At 42.7% G+C, this 21,363-nt stretch overlaps 1 protein-coding gene across 15 annotated transcripts in view; it reads left to right on the top strand.

Moving 5' to 3' along the window:
- The window catches only part of scn8aa (sodium channel, voltage gated, type VIII, alpha subunit a), a 44,750-nt gene extending 33,949 nt beyond the window's left edge, over positions 1 to 10,801 (top strand). For all 15 annotated transcript variants that reach the window (XM_027021353.2, XM_027021346.2, XM_027021343.2 and 12 more), the window contains 6 exons: positions 3,749 to 4,033; positions 4,504 to 4,557; positions 4,655 to 4,792; positions 4,896 to 5,000; positions 5,098 to 5,368; positions 5,675 to 10,801. In XM_027021353.2, the coding sequence (XP_026877154.2) occupies positions 3,749 to 4,033; positions 4,504 to 4,557; positions 4,655 to 4,792; positions 4,896 to 5,000; positions 5,098 to 5,368; positions 5,675 to 6,822 (2,001 nt within the window). In that variant the 3' untranslated portion in view covers positions 6,823 to 10,801. The remainder of the gene's footprint in view (positions 1 to 3,748; positions 4,034 to 4,503; positions 4,558 to 4,654; positions 4,793 to 4,895; positions 5,001 to 5,097; positions 5,369 to 5,674) is intronic.
- Positions 10,802 to 21,363: the final 10,562 nt, after the last annotated feature.

Genomic DNA, 21,363 nt, shown 5'->3' with positions numbered 1-21,363 from the left:
TAATGGAGGACCGTTACATTTTCTGAGCGTCTGATCTCCAGTTGGCTGCTCATTTTGCTTGGTTCCCAACCTCTGCTTTCAATGGAGCCCCGCCCCCTCACCCTCACGTCCCTTCATGGAGCCCCGCCCCCCCACACCCTCACGTCCCTTCATGGAGCCCCGCCCCCTCACCCTCACTTCCCTTCATTTCTGCCCTGTGCCTACTGACCCCACCCCCTTCTACATCTGTCAGAGAACAACCAGCAGCACTGGGCCACTGGAGTCTCCACTGCCTTGCCCCCAGTGCAGCATCACACAGAGTTACGGCAAAGTGAAAAACATGCAACCCAGCCTTCGCACGGTAGCATAGTCACTCATAACACACATCCTCTGCCCAGTGTTCCTGGCTTTTATAGATTCGCACGCAGTGGAATGTTTACTTCCTGTAGCTAGCCTCTTTAGCCAGCTTTGCTGAGTAAGTCGGCCCTTCTCAGCAGTCAATCCTGCTTGGTGGTTGTGAGCGGTTGTGCCTGGTTGTTGTCACTTTCAGTCCCTCCTTGCTTCCCCATGGACTGGTTGCCTTGAGCTTCTCTTACCTCTTTGTCCTCCCCCTGCCCTGTGTCCATCTCACCCTGTCCACCGCAGCCTGCCTGGCCCTGTGCTGCCAAGGCCAGTGTGTGGCGCTGTGGGGCCAGCCTGCTGGAGCCACGCCTCACCTCTCTTTTGCTTGACCAGGATCTGCTCAAGGGACTGATAATAAGAGAGACTCTCACACACACGTGTGTGTGTGTGTGTGTGTGTGTGTGTGGATGTGAGGAAGAGATTTGCTAAGCTTCTGTGTACTAAAGTGAAGGCACTAAAATGAGGCTTTTTGAAGCCTCAGTTGTACTCAAATCAGAAAATCACATCTAAAAGTTTTTGGTTGTGAACTTCAAACTACAATGGGAACAGGCTCAAATTTGGATATGATCTTCATATTAAGATTGGAACGATCAATCTTAATCTGAAGATCATATCCAAATCTGAGCCTGTTCCCATTGTAGTTTGAAGTTCACATCCAAATCTGCCCCTATTCTAACCATAATCTGGACCTCGTAGCCAAATCTGATCCTCTTTTGATCATAATCTGGACCTCATATCCAAATCTGACCCTGTTCTGATCATAATCTGGACCTTGTATCCAAATCTGATTTTGTTCCCATCATTAACAGACTAAATTGACTTGGTGTCATCACACCTGAAGTGAGGATGAAAAAAGACTGCAGATTGTGCTCTATATGCTGTATGTGTGACAGATATCTCAAGATACATAGTGATGATGAAGTTGTATAGAACTTTTGAGGATGTCTGGAAAATGTTTCTGGAAAATAACAATGTCCTTGAATGGAAACAGAAGCTTAGGAAACTGACCAGGCAGCCCGCTGTCAGTAGGTTATTTTATTCACAGCATGGCACTCTAAGGACATAGCACGGTGTCACACTGTCAGACGTGGTGAAACTGGGAGACTGGACCCACTAGAGCAGAGAGATGCACAGAACTTAAACCCAATTACCATTCCTTTGGCTCAAAATTTGCTCATGTCTCTACAGAATGATCAGATGACCCAAAAATGACATTTTTTTTTTGATGATGATGATTTATTGCTGTACTTAATGCCATAATTGTTTTTTTATTGGCTTCCAAAAATGCCTATAGTCTTGTTGCTCTGCATAGTATACATGGACTTTTCAGATCTAAATTGCAAGACTGTCAAAACTACAGACTTATCTTAACTACCCTTTTGTTATATATTCATTTTCATTTAATATTTTATCATATATTTATATATATATGATGTATTTCTTTAATTTTACTTGTAGGTCTTCTGAGCATGTCATTTTTGGGTAGAGTATGGAATGTCAAGGTTTTTTTTTTTTAAAGATGTTCAAACAAGTTGTCCCTGTGAGTAATCCAGTTAGATTAGAGAAGAAGTAAATGAATCCAATATATATTGACTATATATATTAATTTGTTAGTCAATGTCTGTTCATCAACTGAAAAGTCATTCTCTTTGAACTGAATTTTTAAAAAGTATAAATGAATAAATGACTTGATAAGGAGACAGCAGCGCAGAGAGGTGAGACAATAATTTGAATTTCTGAAATATTTGCAATCAGTGTGCTTTGCAAAATATTAACACATGAATATTGATGAAGGAATCTGTAAAGCTGGATGTGTCATGGTTATGTGGAGGATAGTCCAGTCAATTAACGCTTCCCTCCCTCTGCATGAATCCCAAAGTCTCTGTACATCTAAGGGAAGTATCCTCACATTTCCGATTAGTCACATGACATGTCATATGACCCTGCTTGTTTTACAAGCATATGTAAATCTCTCTGTGCTGGTGCCTCTCCTGATCCATTTATTTATTGATTTTAATGGTTCTTGAGTTTGCACAAAAGATGCCATGTAACACGCATGTCCTGTTCAATTGCCAATGCACATTTTGCACTTTTGAAAGCCATTTTCCCTCACTTTTATATCCATGTGTTGACTCCCAATGCAATGTCTATGTGACATTTAAATGTGTGCTCTCTATCAGTGATTCTCCTGACAAATGCATTTTTATGGGTGTCCCTTAAATCCCATATTATATATTATAACTGACAATGATAATAATACAAAAATCTTTCCATTCTCTGTAGGATTATGTAAGGGGATTAGTACCTGTTCATTTTAAATTTAATTTAAAAAACACAAAATCTTCACCTTGTATTTCAACCAAGTATATTTTCCAAGAGCCTTTTCCCTAAACTTGTCCTATATATCAATCCTTGCTGATGTATTTAAATGGATTCCCCCACTACTCAGCCGAGGATATTTAACGTCAAGTGGCCCAGGGGTTATTGGATCTACCCTCAGCACAAGTGGTGCCCTGTATTAGCCAGGAGAATCCTGCCATTTCCAGTGTACTTCTCTGTGTGTGTAAGGAGGGAATATGGCTCCACTGTGGAGTCTGTGAGAAACATGCATGTTCAGCTGCCTGCCCGAGCACTGCAGCACTGCCTGCCTATGACACGGTTAACGAGCGTCCAATGGCGACCTCAGCGCCTCACTGGCGGGCGGGATCCTTAACTGGAGCTGTGGGGGAGGGGCATGGTTGTCTTGCCAGTGTGATGTTGAAGCTGGGAAGGGTGGAGTGAAAGGGCGGGTAGAGAGGGCAGGGGTTGGGGTGGGGTGGGTGGTTGTAGCCATTGAGAGGAAGGGGAGGATTATATCATTGGGTGGTGGTAGAAGTTTTAAGTCTGTATTACATATCTGTATGGCAGTTACCGATAGGTAATGGAACATTTAATAAAACCTAATTTTCTTAGCCTTCATTTTAAGGCCAGTTTTATGATGACTACGATAAGCATACTGCCAAAATTAAATTAATGGAAGCTCCTAAATATATTAAACTGTCTTAAAGGTGTTTTGCTTTGTGGCAGTTTCTGGGTTAAAATGCCGACAGCGCCACAGTTCACTGTGCTGTTGCATACCTATTAAATAGTGTCTTTAAAGCAGAATCTAAAAATAACCAGAGTGCCATACAAATATGAAGTTTTTCTGTATGTAGATGTCTGTACTGTGTGTGTGTGTGTGTGTGTGTGTGTGTGTGTGTGTGTGTGTGTGAGAGAGAGAGCGAGAGAGAGTGTGTGTGACTGTGTGTTTGTAGATTTGTTTGTGTGGACGTCTGGACATTTCTCGTCTCTCACGCTGTGCTGCCTTGTGTCTTCCACTCTGCTTTAGGTGGTAGTCAACGCCTTGGTGGGCGCCATTCCCTCCATTATGAATGTGTTGCTGGTTTGCCTCATCTTTTGGCTGATTTTCAGTATCATGGGGGTCAACCTGTTTGCGGGCAAGTATTATTACTGTTACAATGAAACTGCAGAGGAGTCCTTTGAGTCCAAGGATGTCAACAACAAAACGGAGTGCTTAGAGCTCATCAGTCAGAACTTCAGCGAAGTGCGCTGGAAGAATGTGAAGATAAATTTTGACAATGTGGGTGCAGGCTACTTAGCTCTTCTGCAAGTGGTGAGTCTTTTCTTTCAGTGCTCCCCTGACAGTCATCAATATTTCCAGCATGTTGGTTTTTCATTTGTTTACTTTGGAAGTTTGAGAATTTAAGTTTCAGTGATGGATAATTTGGAGAGTTTACACCTCTTCAATATTTAATACTGTTCTAAATACTTAAATGTGTTGTGCTACACATTGTCGCAGTAAATTCCTTTACACTGATTTCTTATATTCAAGCTTTACTTTAGTTTATTGTAATTATTTTGCCTTTATTAATGCATATAGGGCAGTGGTCGCTCAGTGTTTAAGATACTTGACCAGTAATCAGAAGGATACCAAGGTCCACCACTGCCAAGTTGCCACTGTTGGGCCCCTGAGCAAGGGCCCTAACCCTCAATTGCTCGAGTTGTGTTCAGTAATAATTGTAAGTTGCTTTGTGTCAGCTAACTGCTGTAAATGTAATGCATCTATAATTTGGTTTCTCAAAGGCTACTTTCAAAGGTTGGATGGATATAATGTATGCAGCTGTTGACTCACGAAGGGTATGAATATGATGACTAAGAGACATTATCAATTTCTTGCATATTGTTCTGTAACCTTTAGAATCCAACTAATCCATTTGGTGTGTGATCTCCTCAGGTGGAGGACCAACCTGTGTATGAGGACAACATCTACATGTACATTTACTTTGTCATCTTCATTATTTTTGGCTCTTTTTTCACTCTCAACCTCTTCATTGGTGTCATCATTGACAACTTCAACCAGCAGAAGAAAAAGATAAGTCTTTGTTTTGGAATGATCATATATTTGGCTCGAGAGAAGGCACCCCACTCTCATTTATACTGAATCGGTTGTAACCAAATATTGTGTATTCCTATACTTTGGAGGTCAGGATATTTTCATGACAGAAGAACAGAAGAAATACTACAATGCAATGAAGAAACTGGGCTCCAAGAAACCCCAGAAGCCCATACCAAGACCCCAGGTAACCCACACCCTGCTTCTCCTCAGCCCAGTTAGGAACCAGCAAAAGCTTTGATTAGCAATTCATTTCCGCTCTCTGTTAAATGTTTCGTCCTCAGAACAAGTTCCAGGGAATGGTCTTTGACTTCGTGACGCAGCAGGTGTTTGACATCTCCATCATGATCCTCATCTGTCTGAACATGGTCACAATGATGGTGGAAACTGACGATCAGTCCGACGAGACAGAGAACATCTTGTATTGGGTCAACTTCATCTTCATCGTGGTCTTCACCTCGGAGTTTGTCCTGAAGCTCTTTGCACTGCGTCATTATTACTTCACTAATGGCTGGAATATCTTTGACTGCGTTGTGGTCATTCTGTCTATTGTAGGTAAGAAACCATCGCTGTCCATTTTTTAAGCTAAGGGACATTTATCCCTAAAGGCAGGCTGATATCAAATTTTATTTGCAGATTTTATTTAAGTGTGCAGGGTTGAATTAGGGACCCATAAGATCATGTCATGTTTTCAAAAGTCAGTCTTGATAAATAAACTCAAGTCCCACCGCTGCACTAAATTGGCTTTCTGAAAAAGCAGTTTGAGTCATGTTTACTGTTTATGACATCACATGCCAGTTGTTTAAAAGACACTGATCTGCTATTTCCTCTTCACTGTGCATCTTATTTGTCACATGATAGGTATGTTCCTAGCGGACATGATCGAGAAGTACTTTGTGTCACCAACATTGTTCAGGGTCATTCGTCTGGCCCGAATTGGCCGCATCTTGCGTCTGATCAAAGGGGCCAAGGGCATCCGGACTTTACTGTTTGCCCTGATGATGTCACTGCCAGCCCTGTTCAACATTGGCCTGTTGCTCTTCCTCGTCATGTTCATCTTCTCCATCTTTGGAATGTCCAATTTCGCCTACGTCAAGCGGGAGGCGGGCATTGATGACCTGTACAACTTCGAAACGTTTGGGAACAGCATGATCTGCCTGTTCATGATCACCACCTCAGCGGGGTGGGATGGTTTGCTGGCACCCATACTCAACTACTTTCCAGACTGCAACCCCGAGAAGGAGAATCCGGGCACTACGGTGAAGGGCAACTGCGGCAACCCTTCCGTGGGCATTTTCTTCTTCGTCATGTACATCATCGTTTCCTTCCTGATTGTGGTGAACATGTACATTGCCATCATCTTGGAGAACTTCAGCGTGGCGACGGAAGAGAGTGCCGACCCGTTGTGTGAGGATGACTTTGAGTCCTTCTATGAGATCTGGGAGAAGTTCGACCCCACGGCCTCGCAGTTTATCGCGTTTGCCAAGCTGAGCGACTTTGCCGACACGCTGGAGCACCCCCTGCGGGTGCCCAAGCCCAACACCATAGAACTCATCGCCATGGACCTGCCTATGGTGAGCGGGGATCGCATCCACTGCCTGGACATTCTGTTTGCCTTCACCAAGCGTGTCCTGGGTGACAGCGGCGATCTGGACATGATGCGCCAGCAGATGGAGGAGCGCTTCATCGCTGCCAACCCCTCCAAGGTGTCCTTTGAGCCCATCACCACGACGCTGAGGCGGAAGCAAGAGCACATGTCCGCCGGGGTCATCCAGCGCGCCTACCGTGCCCACCTGATCCGCCGGGGCTTCACCTGCAAGCGGTTGCTGGACAGCAGTAGGCTGGAGAATGGGGGCACCAACGAGGACAGGAAGGAGGGCACGCCCTCCACTGCCTCGCTGCCCTCCTACGACAGCGTGACCAAACCCGAGAAGGAGAAGCTGGATGAGAGTGAGAGAAAGGGTAAGAAAGGCAAAAACCAAAAAGACGTCAAGGAGTCCAAGTGTTAGGAGCACGGTGGTGGTGAAATGAACGAACTGGAACCATTCTGACAAATGTACAAAAACACACAAAAAATCATTTTCAATGAAAACCCAGAAAATCAGAAAAAAAAAAAAAAAGTTGTTTACAGTGCACAGAAAGCAGCTTGGTTTCTTACCACTTTGATTATGACCAAACCAAACCCTAATGAGCTTATTGTGTGGCGTTCATGTTCAGTGACCAAGATTCTACTGCTAAAAGGCAACTGGACACACTATGAAAGACCCATGGCTAACCTCTTTGAGAGGGACCACCATAAGACCAAATGGTATACATGGTAGATATTCTTAAGATGAATTCTTTTACGCCACTATGCGTGGTGTTCAGCATTCCTCTGCAATGGATTTACACCTTACAAACACTACACTGCCGAAATCCAGTGGTCACCTCCCACTCGGTTCAGGAAGGTACCTGGAACAATGTCTTTTGACCATAGGAAAGAAACGTTTCTCAGCAGAGGGAAATGAAAGGAGAAACTGAGAATATGAAAAAAGGAAGAAAAGAAAAAAACATAACAAAACCCAGAACATTACGCAAGGGTTTTCAGACATGTCATGAATATACTGCATCTTTACATGATTTGAGCAGCAAAAAAAAGAAGGTAAAAAAAGAAAGCATTCAGCCCGTGTCACTCGTCTTTTCCTCATCCCTTTGTTATACGTGCATTAAAAAGACGTTTTATACATGGACTTTAACACTGAAATTGTGTTGAGGTGATTTATCAGGGTTTAGACTTGGGCTGAAAGGAACTTGCTCAGACAGGATTCCAGATAAATAAGTAAGTAATTGCGCTCGTTCAATGCATAGAAAATGACTTGCATGGTGGCATGTTTTGATCCAAAATCATGCATGTATAATCATAGTCCACTTGACACTTCCACTCAGATGTGGTCTTGACCATAAGTTTGAGGCTGTCCACTGGTAAATTATTTCAGTATAACTCCCTGTAAAGGGGAAAAACGGTAATATTCGAGTATTAGATTTAACAAATAGTTCATACTATTCATACTTACCCCATCATAAACACTTTTTTTTGCCACTAACCAACTCTCATATCATGCAAACTCTACATAGTGGAAGATCAACAGCTGTTGTTTTGTTCTCAAAATAACTTCAAGTGGCAAACTTGAATCTGTAGACCCACTTAGAGTTTCAGTGCCCTGGAAAATTAGGATTTTTTTTTTTTTTATATATATATGATGTGCTGAAGTTTAAAAACAGTTTATTCAAATCAAATCTTGGGTAGACAAACCCTGATTGTTTTTTCTTTGCACCAGCAAAGATTGATGATCTCACCCTTCATTTTTGGTTTTTACATGTAATCAAGGGTCTTCTTAGGGTCAACTTGATGTCTTCATGTTCTAGCAAGCCACCATGCTATTTGTAATCTCTTGCAATGCTTTTCTATAATATTGGGACCAGACCTCTTTAGCATATATTACTGTAGAGACAGTTGTCTTGTTACATTTGTTTTAACCATTACACATACATAATAACCCTCAGGTGATGTTTCTAGTTTGGTTTTGGAGAAGTTAATGAGAATGGTAGAGTTTTTAATGCATCTACTGGTTTATCACCAGTTTTAATGCTGTGGGTATCTGTCTCACTGTTGACCAATAGAGTAGATGTTGAAAACACCAAGTTTGTGATATTTAGAGTGGTGGTGATAGATAGAGCCTGAGGTCTTGGTCTGAGACACGAGTAATATGAGAAGGTTTATCGTTTCGTTTCTGATCCAGAATGTTTGTGCTGTCAGTTATTATACAGTACATCTTAGCAATTGATCTTGCTGTGGAAATCAGACAGCTAACCTGGTCATCAATTAGGCTACCATTAATTTTCAATAACGTTGCCTATATTGCAACATAAAGATACAAGGTTTAGCATTTTTTGCACAAATTGTCATCCTCTTTGGCTCTTGCTGCAAAACATGCGTTTTCAGCTATGAAAGAACAGAATCCTTTTCTATCTTCATCATCTGCCATTCTATATGAGTATTCCATTCAGTATGGCTTAGGCTGTTTGAAATGTCTATATGGTGAGAAGTGACAGGAGGCTAGAAAATATGTTTTATAGATACAATCAGCAGGTCCATGTCACTGACGACTTCCCAGAATGAAAGAATGGTGTTTTTTTGTTTTGTTTGTTTTTGTTTTTTGTTTTTTTACAGTTCTGTCTGGCTCATATCCTGCCATGCTGTTCTCTGCCCTAATCACCCAGTACACGACAACGGTGATGACATCTGAATGATAAACCAGGCACTGCATATGACGAATCAGTGAAAACCTCACCATCAGAGCCTGTGAGTGTGTGGCTGCGTGTGTGTGTTTAGTGTTTACAGCCCCATGCTCTCTTCCTGTCAGACCTGTCTATGCGTCTGCCCACTGCCTGAGGTCGCCAAATCAGAGTGTGAACTGTGTGAACTCCAAACAATTAGGTGCCTAGTGAATTAATATACCCTCCCAAACCCTTCCTGGTTGTACTGTGTTGTAAAATGTCACATTTACATGCTGTATGACATATAAATGTACCATTCAGTGGGGGCTGTGATGTACATGGCGCAATTGCTGAAAAGTTAAGAAAAAACTTGAGAGACAAAAAGTATTGTAATATACACTTTTCTTTTAAACGGCATGCTTTGTTGTGGTTTTTGTAAATACAGAATTTTACAGATTAAATACTACTATTAATCAGATGAAGAATTATAATGATAATATAAGATTGGCTTCCAGCTGATGCCCTGGTCAAATTAATCTTTTTGTTTTTGTTTCAGTTTTTAACACTTTACATTGTTGAGGGAACTGAATGATATATTGTACCATGGATACTATGAGACAAACTATATAAATATATAAATATATGAAATATATGTATATGTATGAGAGCATATATATAAGAGCACTGTCACATTTTGTTTATATGCAACGCGTCCAGTGGATGTAATTTTTCTTTTGTGTTTGGGGCAAGTTCATGCACGATTTCTATTGGAGCTGCTTGAAACTTGACGCTGTACGATGTCGATAATACTACCAGCACACCTTTCTGATCCAGCCATTTCCAATGGCCCACACAGATGCACACATATGTGCACGTATGCTCAGTCCTACCTATGGACAGTATGATCGCGCTATACGTCTGAAAATCTGAACAGTCAGTGAGATGCTGGTATACTATGTTCCTCCATGGCCTCCCCAAACACTTCAGTGCTGTAACCGTAACTCTCCAACCCGAGTTTTATATCTCAACACGTCCATTTGTCCTTTCTCAGTTTTTGTGTGTCCGATGATTTGTTTCTACTGCCACTTCACAAATTGTGTGTGCCTTTTCCTGTATTTCTTTTTCCCCCTCTCATGACGCTGGGTTTTCTAAATTGCATTTTTTCTGCAATCTTGGAGAATGGTGCCGTTCATAACAACCTGTTGAAAGGGGTAGCTGGAAAACAAAAGCGGAGCACAATGCAAATCAGGGACTTTAGGCTGCAAAAGGCATCTGTCTCACTGCCAGAGGAAGGCCTATACAACACAAGGGAAGTACCCAATTCTCCTAGATTTGATGTAACAACAAAGTTCAGGTGTTCTATTTTCTGTGCTTTCTGCATCATCCTCTTGGCTTATGGGAAAAAATAGCTTTTGTGTTCTGCCTTTTGTGTTCTTTTCATCTGAAACTCACTTTTATATCAGTATTCAGTTATTGGACTTCCATTTTGTATCAGTATTCAGTTATTGGATTGTTCCATTTTGAGCATGGTAAAAATGCTTTTTCATTTTGCTGAAAAAGAATTCAAAAGTGCTTTTCAAACTGTTGTTATTGTTTGACACAGTGTTGTAGGAGGACATATTATGGCGTGTGTGGCACAACCACTTGGACTCTTAGTAAGAACATATAAAATTTGTCTTCATTTGAGCACGAACCTTTTTATTAACAATAAAGCAGCCTTCCAGTTATAAAGTGTGTGTACTGCCTTTATTGAGGAAACACATGAGTTCTGTAGTGAAACAACAGACCCAACACTTGCCAGGTTGTTAAGTTCCCCATAAATGTAGCAACAAACCATAAGCTGATATAACGGAGAGCAACATCAAGAGTATCCATGTTCTCAGAGCCTTTTTGACAGCAATGTGTAGGCCCCTTCTCCAAACTACCATCGCCAAGTCTTGCATCATCCTGCATGCGTCAGTTCTTCAAAGACGCTGCATCTCAGCAGGAGCTTAGGTAACGCGGCACTGGCAACGTGCAGCTCTCCGGTTGAGTTTTTATGCAGTTGTCAATCATTGAGGCTACGATTAGAAGGCTCCCTCTCAAATTAGAACTCAGAGGTCTTCTCTGAATAAGATGGACTCTGGTAAAACAAGCTGTCCACTGTACCTTACTGCACATCCCAGGACCGATCTGCCCTCAGCCAGGACACGAGCTTTCACAGGTGGATCCATATAATGCTATTAGGTTCGCTGTAAGTGCTCAGTATCACCCCTGTGGATGTCCCAAGGGGGTTGGTCGGAGGTCCTGGATCTGGACACCACTGACTCGCTCCTGTTCTAGTTTTTGTTTAAATGAAGCACAAGCGGCTGGGCTTAGGAGAAAGAGGAGGAGCAGTTGCACGATGTTAAAGAGGGGTTATAAGGAAGCGGTTTTTCAGGGAACTGCCCCTACATGGACCTTCCTCTGGTGCTTATTTGGGCTTCTCTCTGCTGCCCTTCTTCTGTCCTTCCTTTCTCTCCCTCTCTCTGTCTCATTTCACAGAATTCTTTGGCCATGCAAGTCACGTGGATTTCTTAAATCACGCAACCCCCCCCCCCCCCTCCTCAAAATACCTCAGACCTTATGGCACATTCCTTTTTATTTATTTAAATCCACTAGTACTACCCAATATATAACGACGAGACCTGGTCTGTGTCTACAACCGTCTGTCTCCTGTTCCCTCTCCTCCGTGTGGGCGTGGTGAAAGTGGGAGAGAGCGCGAGGGAGGGAGGCAGGGCGCGGCGGAGCACCGCAGTGCCGCATGCACCACTGCTGCCTGAGTCAGCGCGCTCACATGCCAGCAACGTGTCGCCTGCCTCCACGAGGGCAGATCGCCATCGGCGATGATTTGTGCGGGCTCTGGGTGTGCATAACAGCGCGTGCGACACGCGGAGATTTATGCTCTGACCTCATTTTGGCTGAGCTACCCCTCCGACACATGCAGAGTCCCTTGGCTTTCTTTTTTGTGTGTAAAGGGACTGACCTTCCATACATAGATGGATATATTGGTATTAAATAAGACTATAAAATGGGAGGTTTTCATGAGCACGGGGATCACTGAGGATCACCGATTCTCAAGCACTTTGTTATTGATTTCCTTCCCATCACACCCGGTTAGAGAAGCTCGCCTGCCCGGTACATTATTACAGCAGTTGCTCGGATAGACGGTACAGTGCTCCAGGGCTCCCTCCCTCAGAAGGTGGAGATAAATGCGTTTACTGGGCTTCGTGACCCTGCCCAGTCACCTTTCCCTCCACCTCCGTGTTCTCTATACCCGTGCAGGGTCAGCTATGGCATGGGAGCGTATGTTCGGGACTGTACAGGAGCATAAAGTACAGACAACTCCTGACGTATGCATATTACTCTATGAATATGGATTACGGCAGACAGCTACTGGAACTACCATGAAAAAGAACATTTGCTTCGCTTCAGTCATTCTGGGTGTGTTGTGTCTCCTGACTAAACTTGAACGATATTGATCTAGCTTGACCACGTGTCTTTTCTGAATTAGAAGACATAGTGACAGTCCGTCAGTCGCACTCTGACCTGATGGTCATCTGATACTGGGCTGAAATAGGAGGCAATGCGTGTGTGGAGAAATGGAAGGAGGGAATTAGCATAAAGAGAAAAGGAGAGAATGTATGAATGAGAGACACTGAACAGCAATAGCACTCCGTTTGAACTTGTTTAATTTGCATGCACCCTATTTGCATTTTAGTTTATGAGTGCATTTGCCTTTTGTAGTAAATCTTTTTGTTTCTGCCACTACATTAAATGTTTGTATACATAATGACGAGGCCTTTATGAGGAATCAAATGATTAGTTGATGAACAGCCGACCGTTGGTTGAACAAGAGCTCCAACTGGTGGTGTGACTACCGCATGCACTAGTCACAAAATAATGGACGAGATGCAGTTTAATTACCGTATTATACAGTCTCTCTGTACCCTTGTATATTTGGTAGTTACGTTTCACTTGTTAACCAGCATATAGACCTATGGGAATATCTTACGGTGGCCTACCGATTGAGCCTCTTTTCTCACTGTCAGCGTTCAGTATATCGAAAAGGGGGAAAAACAAACGATCTGAACTATACCGATCACACATTTAGCGCTAATCGTTCATTTAAAACGATTCTTTCAGGATTTCAACAGAAATACAGAAACTAACTTTTAAAATTTTAAACGCGTATCAGCTAGAGTCTAAACACAGTCAGCCGTCATTTCCTTGTAGGATAAGCTTCGCTGATCATAGCTTGTAGAAAGAATACAGACGCGTTTCCAGATCAGCACCGTTACCAACTCCTGGAACCAATTATCTTAACGAATCCACTGAGCCGGTTCGCTAGTACATCCGAATCGTAGCTTGGTATCTATCTTATAACACATATTTAAGAACTGCATACGTTTCTAAACAGTCCAAGAATCGGATCCCAAAATTGTGGCAAAGAAACACGAAGCACAAAAGGGAAAGATTTTATGTATTTTATGTCTGTCTTTCATTTCTGCTGTAGGGGGCGCACTGCTCGCACCGCCCGACTCACATTATACGAGCAGCGTGAACGGGGGCACGCACGCATTTACACGTAAGCGCGTACGCCCCCGTGCTCGCTTTTCCCTGCGGGCCGTGCTCGTAAGCTAGTAAGGTGAGGGTGAGGCGTGCAGCTACTCGACCATGGAAACTCGTCGCCGGAAGCTCGCAGCGCGCACCGCTGACGTCGACGCCCGAGGAGGTTTGGAACTCCGCACGCGCCGAGTCAGTAGCGCGCGGGCGACGTTTACGTTCTGTGCGCCTCCGCGCGCTGTAACTCTCCGTGGTCTGCCACCTCGTGGCTGAGGCGCGGTGGCTCCTAAACGCTTCCACTTGGTTAACTTGTTGCAACAGTGGCGTCCTATTACAGTACCAGACTGGAATTCAGATCATTACATTTAGTTGACGCTTTTATACAAAGCGACTTACAGTTATGACTGAGCACAACTTGAGCAATTGAGGGTTAGGGCAGTGGTGGGGCTTGAATCAGCAGCCTATTGATTACACATCAAGTACCTTAACCACTGAACTACCACTGCCCTAGTGACTGTGCAGGTAGGTGCTTTGTTTTATACACCTGTAGCAATAGGCCCGAACGAAACAGATGAATTCAGTGATTAACACAAATGTCTGAACATTTCTACCCATATGTGTATAAACATATATATTTCACTGACTGTCCCTCCTTGTTCCCCAGGAAAGCTAACTGCGCAGTTTTGGGAACTGTGGCATCTCCATCACCGTAGAGCAGGCTAAGTGAGTGGTTAGGCGTAGGATATTGTGGTGGAGTACAGGGCCAAGATGCACGACTTCTACAGGAGTGGCTCTTGATTAAAAGCTGGCACATTTGATATTTTCTCTTGCTCCAGTACTGAGCCACAGACACGAAAAATGCAAGGAAGTGATAACGAAATGCAATGTAACATTGTTCAGTTTGGGATAATTTTATAACGTAGTGCCGTTTCAGGACACGGTACACACCAGTCAGGCCGGGGTGATCGGCAGCATGCTGGTTGGAGTATAAGCCCATGTGCAGAGTCTGTATGGGTGGGCTCTCAACAACGCGTGCTAGAACATGCAGGTGGAGGGAGGATCAAGTCATCCGAGCACATCCACAATTGAACCGTCAACCATTTATTTTAAATTAAGCGCGTTCAGTGCATTTGTAGCCTCACTAGCACTTTTCATACATTAAGGTAGCACTTCAGGTGCCCATTAGAATGGTGAAAACGAGAGGTAGTGGACGATTGGCTGTTCTTCACATGGGGAAAGTGTAGTGCCCTCTAGAGTACCCCTTCGTGTAATTAATCTGCTGTGTATCACAAGAAAATTAAATAATGTGCCTTAATGATATGAAGTTAGACTTATATAGCACCTCTCAGTACCCAAAGACACTTTACAAAATCAACAGCACAACACACCAATGAGAAGCAGCAGCCAACTGCATACAACACACCCTCAAGCAGAGACCACAGCCCTCCTGAGGGACTGTATTGCCCAGGACAATGCACCATCCATCATTGGGTATGCAGGCATATGTCATTACCCTAGAAAAAAATTGTGTTAGTCAGAATCCCACAGAGGTACAGGGAGAATATGGAAACCCCACCCAGATAAAGGAGTCAAAACCAAAACCCCAGTGCTAAGAGGCTAACATGCCTCTCCAGTGGAGAAGAGACGAGTCAAAGCCGTACAAGGTGCCGTTATAGTCGCAAGATCCAGTTATCATCAGGTTCACCCTCATTAAGAAGACTCCCCAGACACTTTCACACCTTTAGAACTAACTTTATTGAGGAGTATATTAAAATAAGCTCACCTTTACAAGCAGACAGCTGGATCTTTATAGTATAGGATCAGATTCTCTAATCTTAAAATATTCCATCAGGAAAACCATGTTAATTAATAGTACCCTAAGCAACAAAGGGTAGTTCCTAAAAATAACAAAAACACACTTGATGGCTATAACTTCAAACATGGCATTCACTGTGTCTTTTTAGACGGGAAGATTAACACACAGCACAGACATGAGGAGGAAAAATCACATCTATTACTCAGCATATCCTACAGCTTCCACACCTCACCATCTCTTAAAACAGTTTACCTTACCCATACAGATATTTCAAAAGGCAAACATTAGTGAACAAAATACAACAAAAGACACCAGCACAGCAGATCTTTCTCAAACACTGAGGCTGTAACCAACATTTAACAACATTCAGCAATCGCACTTGTACATGTCACGACTTCAGTTAACATGTTAAACCACCACTTACGTCGCCTTAGAGCGTTGAGACCCCTCAGTACTGCGGTCAATCCGTTCACAAAGACGTCGTCTTAATAAGATATTACTGCCAGGTCTATTACCATAAAATGCTGATTATACATGTCTACCGTAACTACGCTAATACTTGCACCCATTACATAATAGTCTAAACTTGACGTTCCCTAAAGGGCGCCCTTGACCTACTCACTTCCTCAGGAGAAAACACATGATGATGTGGCCAGCTGGCTGCTCCTCCGATGGCGAAGTGCCCCATCCAGTGGATACAGTGTGATGCAGTGCTATAAAGGTGCCCCTGCATGCATGAGAACATGGGGAAGTTTCCATATGGACGCTCCTCCAGAGGGGAAAACGTAGTGCCTTCACCATGGGATAAACGTGACGTTCCCTACAGGGGCCTTTCTGATAAAAACACACAAAAAAATATTCACAAATTGCCTTCTTAGACATCCTACCATAAGAGAAAACATGACTGAGTGCCCTGGCAAATGGAGAGAAAAACATTCCAGTGAAGCTGTAGTGAAGATGCAATGAAGATACAGTGAAGGTGCAGTGAAAATGCAGTGAAGACACAGTGCCCTACAATCTTTCCTATACCATGCCCTCTAGCGCCGGCTTTCATAAACAGACACAGAGGTCTGTCTGCCATAGACAGCTGCTGTCATACAAAGTAACACAGAAGCGTCTTGGAAATGATAAGTAGCTGGACAGTGGGCTGTTTCAGCCAATGACATCAGGCCGGATGGTTGGGGGACCAGCACGGCCACGATATGAGCTCACTGAGCCCTTCCAGCCATGCTCTGAGGTATTTATTTATTTACTGGATGCAAAGACTCTCATGGACCTGGTGTGTAACTCACTGGTGCTACTGCAGAACCAGATGTCCAGAGGGAGTTGCTCGGTCTGATCCAGCTCCTCCTCCACTGTGTTTTCACTGGATTGTTCAGTGCGGAGGACACTGAATTTGGCCATTACTTTCTAGGGGGTAAGGCCCCTTTGTAGAAGGACGGTTGTCAAGTCGCCCCCTGCTGGTAGCATCCATAACATGCATTAGCAACTGTTTGAAGGTGGTATAGGCTGTATGCAGGTTGTCCAACACACCGTGACTGGTCGTTGCCATTTTAAGCCAGCTGTATACAGATTTTTAAAAGCACATTTAGTAGAAACTAGTACGTCAGAATGTTATAATTCATTTGTATGTTGATTAATTATGGCTCAGGAAAATATTTCGCTTTTATGTTGTACTTTTAGCTAATGTCTATTTCAAGAAAGCTACAGGTATAAATAATTTTTAATTATTTAAAAATTCTACTATAGACAAATAAAAATAACCAACAGATGATGCAGGTCACTAGTGCCCTTTCCATGTTTTTAAAAGTGGGTGATATGCTTACCTACAAGTTTTGGCTCACCCACCCACAAATCCAGGAATTTGCAATCACTGATTTTTAAATTTTGAAAATTTTTTGCAATCACTGTATGTTTAGTAAGCTAACTATTGCATTTGATCTGTGGCTGACTTGCACATAAACAAAATGTATACAAAGGAGTAGACGGTTGGCAGGTTTGAATAATTCAGTGTAGTCTCTTGTTTAGCAGCTAAAATCAAAACAGTGGAGCAATTAGAAAGAGTTTTATTTTATTGAACAAATCTTTTGGTTCAAGACACAGAGAAAACTGACTTGGACATAGGCTAATGGTAGCGTTCCTTCGGTTATGCACATATGATTAACCTGTCATTACTAGCTGTGAAAACAAGACGGGATACAACCACAGTTCCTTTCTGCAGCAGTGTTCCTCGGAAGGCCATTCACCTGAAGGACCCCTGAAGAAGTCATGCAGCAAGGGCCACCTAACTGGAAGGAACAGTTCATTGTTGAAAGCTGGTTTCCAGTGGGACAGGTAATTTAGGCTGTGTGGCATTCCACTTTAATGTTACATTTTAGCAGAAATAACAAAGTCTTACACTTCTAATGGGAGTATTTCACACTCTGTAGACACACGCCTCGATTGAAATCTCCCGTGCAGCTGATTGCTGCCCCCTCTGCTGGCTCTCACGTTACATCTTAAATATGACATAGAAATTTTAGCTAAGTGTTGAATTCCTCAAGAGAGCAGATGTGGTCTGAAGTGTCTACTTTTAATATCTAGGCACGCCGGTTACACCGATAGATAAGGGTGGAAGAAATATGTTAAGGATCAGTCGAGTTCAGCTACCATAGGCTAGCTGTGACGTGGGGAGGGTAAGGATTTATGTCTGTGGCCATATATCTTATTCAGGTCTCAGCTGCGAGGCTGTGAAGTTTTTGTGTGGAGGTTATTGTATGTGATAACTGAGGGTGAATTGCACAACTCAGATTTAGTCACGTGACGGTGTCTAGTTTCAGTCAGTCAGTCAGCAAGACGCGACTTTATTTTGATTGCTAAACCTCTTCCCTGCTGCAGGCGATTTTATTGTGATTTTCAGCTGTGGTACAGGACCTGTGATGTAATCTTCTCTAAGGAACAGCTTCATTAGTTCAGCCGATAAAACTCCTTTAATACCACAATGTTTGAGCTTTCTGCATTGTCTTCTGTAGATTATTTAGATGGTTGTGTGGTAGTTAGCAATTTTGTTGAACTGTTTGGATAAGCATATATTCCCTGACTGCTTTTGCTGTAGTGTTGACACAGTTTATCTGTAGTGCTTCTCCGGTTCTCTCCGTATTGGACGTCTTTGTGAGTGCAGCAGCGTAGGTACCTGAGAGAAGGCACACACTTCGCGTTGCTAAGTGGGAACTACAGGTGTGAGTCCAGTGTCCATTATTGACCTGTAAGCAGGCCTTTTTCCTCGGTCTGTGCTTCCCCACAACATGTGAGCATGAATAAAACGTCAGTCCGCTCCGCTGACGAGTCGAGAGAAGGAGAGAGGAGGGATTCAGCGTAAACAACGACATATATAATGACATCCCACGCCCTCCAAATTGACTGACGCTCTTTACTTGTCACTCTTGATATTTTGTGCATTCTTGAAAATGTTGAAATGTGTCTCACTGCCCTTAGTTGTTGCGCAAGCCAACCACCTCTCTCCCAGCGCGTCAGTATTGATGCAGGTCCCTTCATTTCCTTGGTATGGAGATTCAGTCGAACACTGAATTCCACTGAAAAATCATCCATATATCGTCCTCTTTTCTGTCATGACGGTCAGATGGTGAGAGTGATGGCGTAGAGCCGTTCGAAACTTTGGTTTTTTTGGAAGGGATTCTTGGGGTACGTGTGTAGAGACGACTATCGATTGGCTATAAATTGGTGATGCGTATATTTCCATGATTCACCACTAGATGTCAGTATTTAAATTATGAATAGTTATGAATAGAATCTCAAAATCCTCTTTTTCTTCATTAGATCGAACTAAACCTTTTTAAAGTTTTTGAAACAGAAATCGATTTTTTAAAACTTTTGTTAGATTTCGTGCTCAAATTTTGAATGGATTTGCGGGTTTGTTACAGTGCAACTGCAGTTACCGGAGGTGGACCTGAAGATGGCACCCTTTCTCTCCTGTACTGATTCTTAACGTATTGCCTAAATTATTTGTATTTCTTACAATTGAGCTGACAGTCTGAACGGTTCATCTGGGCATTACCAAATACATAGAAAATAGTGAATCTGTGATTCTCTATGAATCTGTTGGATCAACAAATGCTGAAACAAAGTCAAAGACAAAATGTTTGATTCTCAGTACCTCTGTTTCACCAGCAGTCGTATTGAACAGTAGCATCTTTTCAGTTTGGGTTATTAGAGATCATTCACGTGTGTGTGTGTGTGTGTGTGTGTGTGTGTGTGTGTGTGTGTGTATGCATATATATATATATATATATATATATATATATATATATAGAGAGAGAGAGAGAGAGAGAGAGAGAGAGAGAGAGAGAGTTATGTATTCATATGTATTTGTCAGAACAGGTATGTGACTGTGTGTGCATGTATGTGACTGTGCGTTCATGTATGTCATTGTGTGCGTTCATGTATGTCATTGTGTGCGTTCATGTATGTCATTGTGTGCGTACATGTATGTCATTGTGTGCATACATGTATGTGACTGTGTTCATGCATGTATGTGACTGTGTGCCTTCATGCATGTATGTGACTCTGTACATGCATGTATGTGATTGTGTGCATGCATGTATGTGACTGTGTGCATGCATGTATGTGACTGTGTACGTTCATGCATGTATGTGACTGCGTGCATGCATGTATGTGACTGCGTGCGTGCATGTATGTGATTGTGCATTAATGTATGTGACTACGTTCATGCATCTTTGTGATTGTGTGCGTGTATGTATGTGACTGTGTACATTCATGTATGAGACTGTATGTTCATGCATGTATGTGACTGTGTGCATGTACGTGACTGTATGTGTGCATGCATGCGCATGCTTCGGTGCGTGTGTGTGCTCGGGGGTGGGTGGCTGTAGGAATATTAGCATGGCTCTGGCCTGTTCTAGCTGGATTTGTAATAAGCGCACTGCATGTATTATTCACAGACAGGTTTCACTGGGCTGTCTTGTGTCTCCCTGGACTGTCCCTGGGGACTGGCGGACCAAATTGCTATTCCTGCTTGATATATTCTCTCTGCCCAGCCCTGAAAATGGTCACGGAGAGGCAGGGGTGCAGGGAGGGTCACTGCAGCGGTCACCAGTGACGCCAGAGGACCACTGGTTTATATGGATGTATGCATTCATTCCAATACTGCAATACAACAGTCACCTTCTTCTCCCAGGCACTTATATAAATAGGTCTTGCACTGCGAAATTTGCTTTATCTCAGTTATGACAATATTGTTGTCTCTTGAAGAATGTGTTTCAGATTCCTGTTATTGCTGTAATTCATTTGCGAAAAGAAAGATGTGGCTTTTTATTTTAACCTACAGTTTTTATTACTTTCAGCTACCATTCACTATATTTCTACATTATAGTTAATTCACACATTTTTTAGGTTTGACCCAGTATTGAGTTCTGAGAATATGAATAAGCTCCTTTAATGCATGTGATCGCTTCCGCTTTTAAGACAAACAAATGGGAAAAGCAAAGCAAACAAGTCACGTAACAAAAATAATTTAGATGCAGAGGTGTTGAGCAGCTGGTGCCTCAGAGCCATTGTTAAAGGAGATGCAGTTTAATACTGACAGTAAATGATCATTTATCCCACATAACTGGTGGTTATGCTGCACTGTACTGGGTTTCGTCCCTGGATAGAACAACTTACCGGGACCAACTTTACACTTTGATTCATAAAGCTTATTTAGTTAGTATATAATGGATGATTTAAGAATTATATAATAATTTTAATTAATAACTTATATACAGAAAAGTTTTGTGGTGCACTAGAAATTTTTAAACTTTATATATATAGACAACAGTTAAACATGTTTTTGTGATCTTAGAAAGAGAAAGGCATCGCAGAATACTACATCTGACTC

The sequence above is a fragment of the Electrophorus electricus genome, chromosome 24, assembly GCF_013358815.1.
Source record: "Electrophorus electricus isolate fEleEle1 chromosome 24, fEleEle1.pri, whole genome shotgun sequence".
Lineage (NCBI taxonomy): Eukaryota > Metazoa > Chordata > Actinopteri > Gymnotiformes > Gymnotidae > Electrophorus > Electrophorus electricus.
The sequence above is the reverse complement of the archived record's forward strand: the minus strand, read 5'-3'. Positions and strand labels throughout refer to the sequence as shown.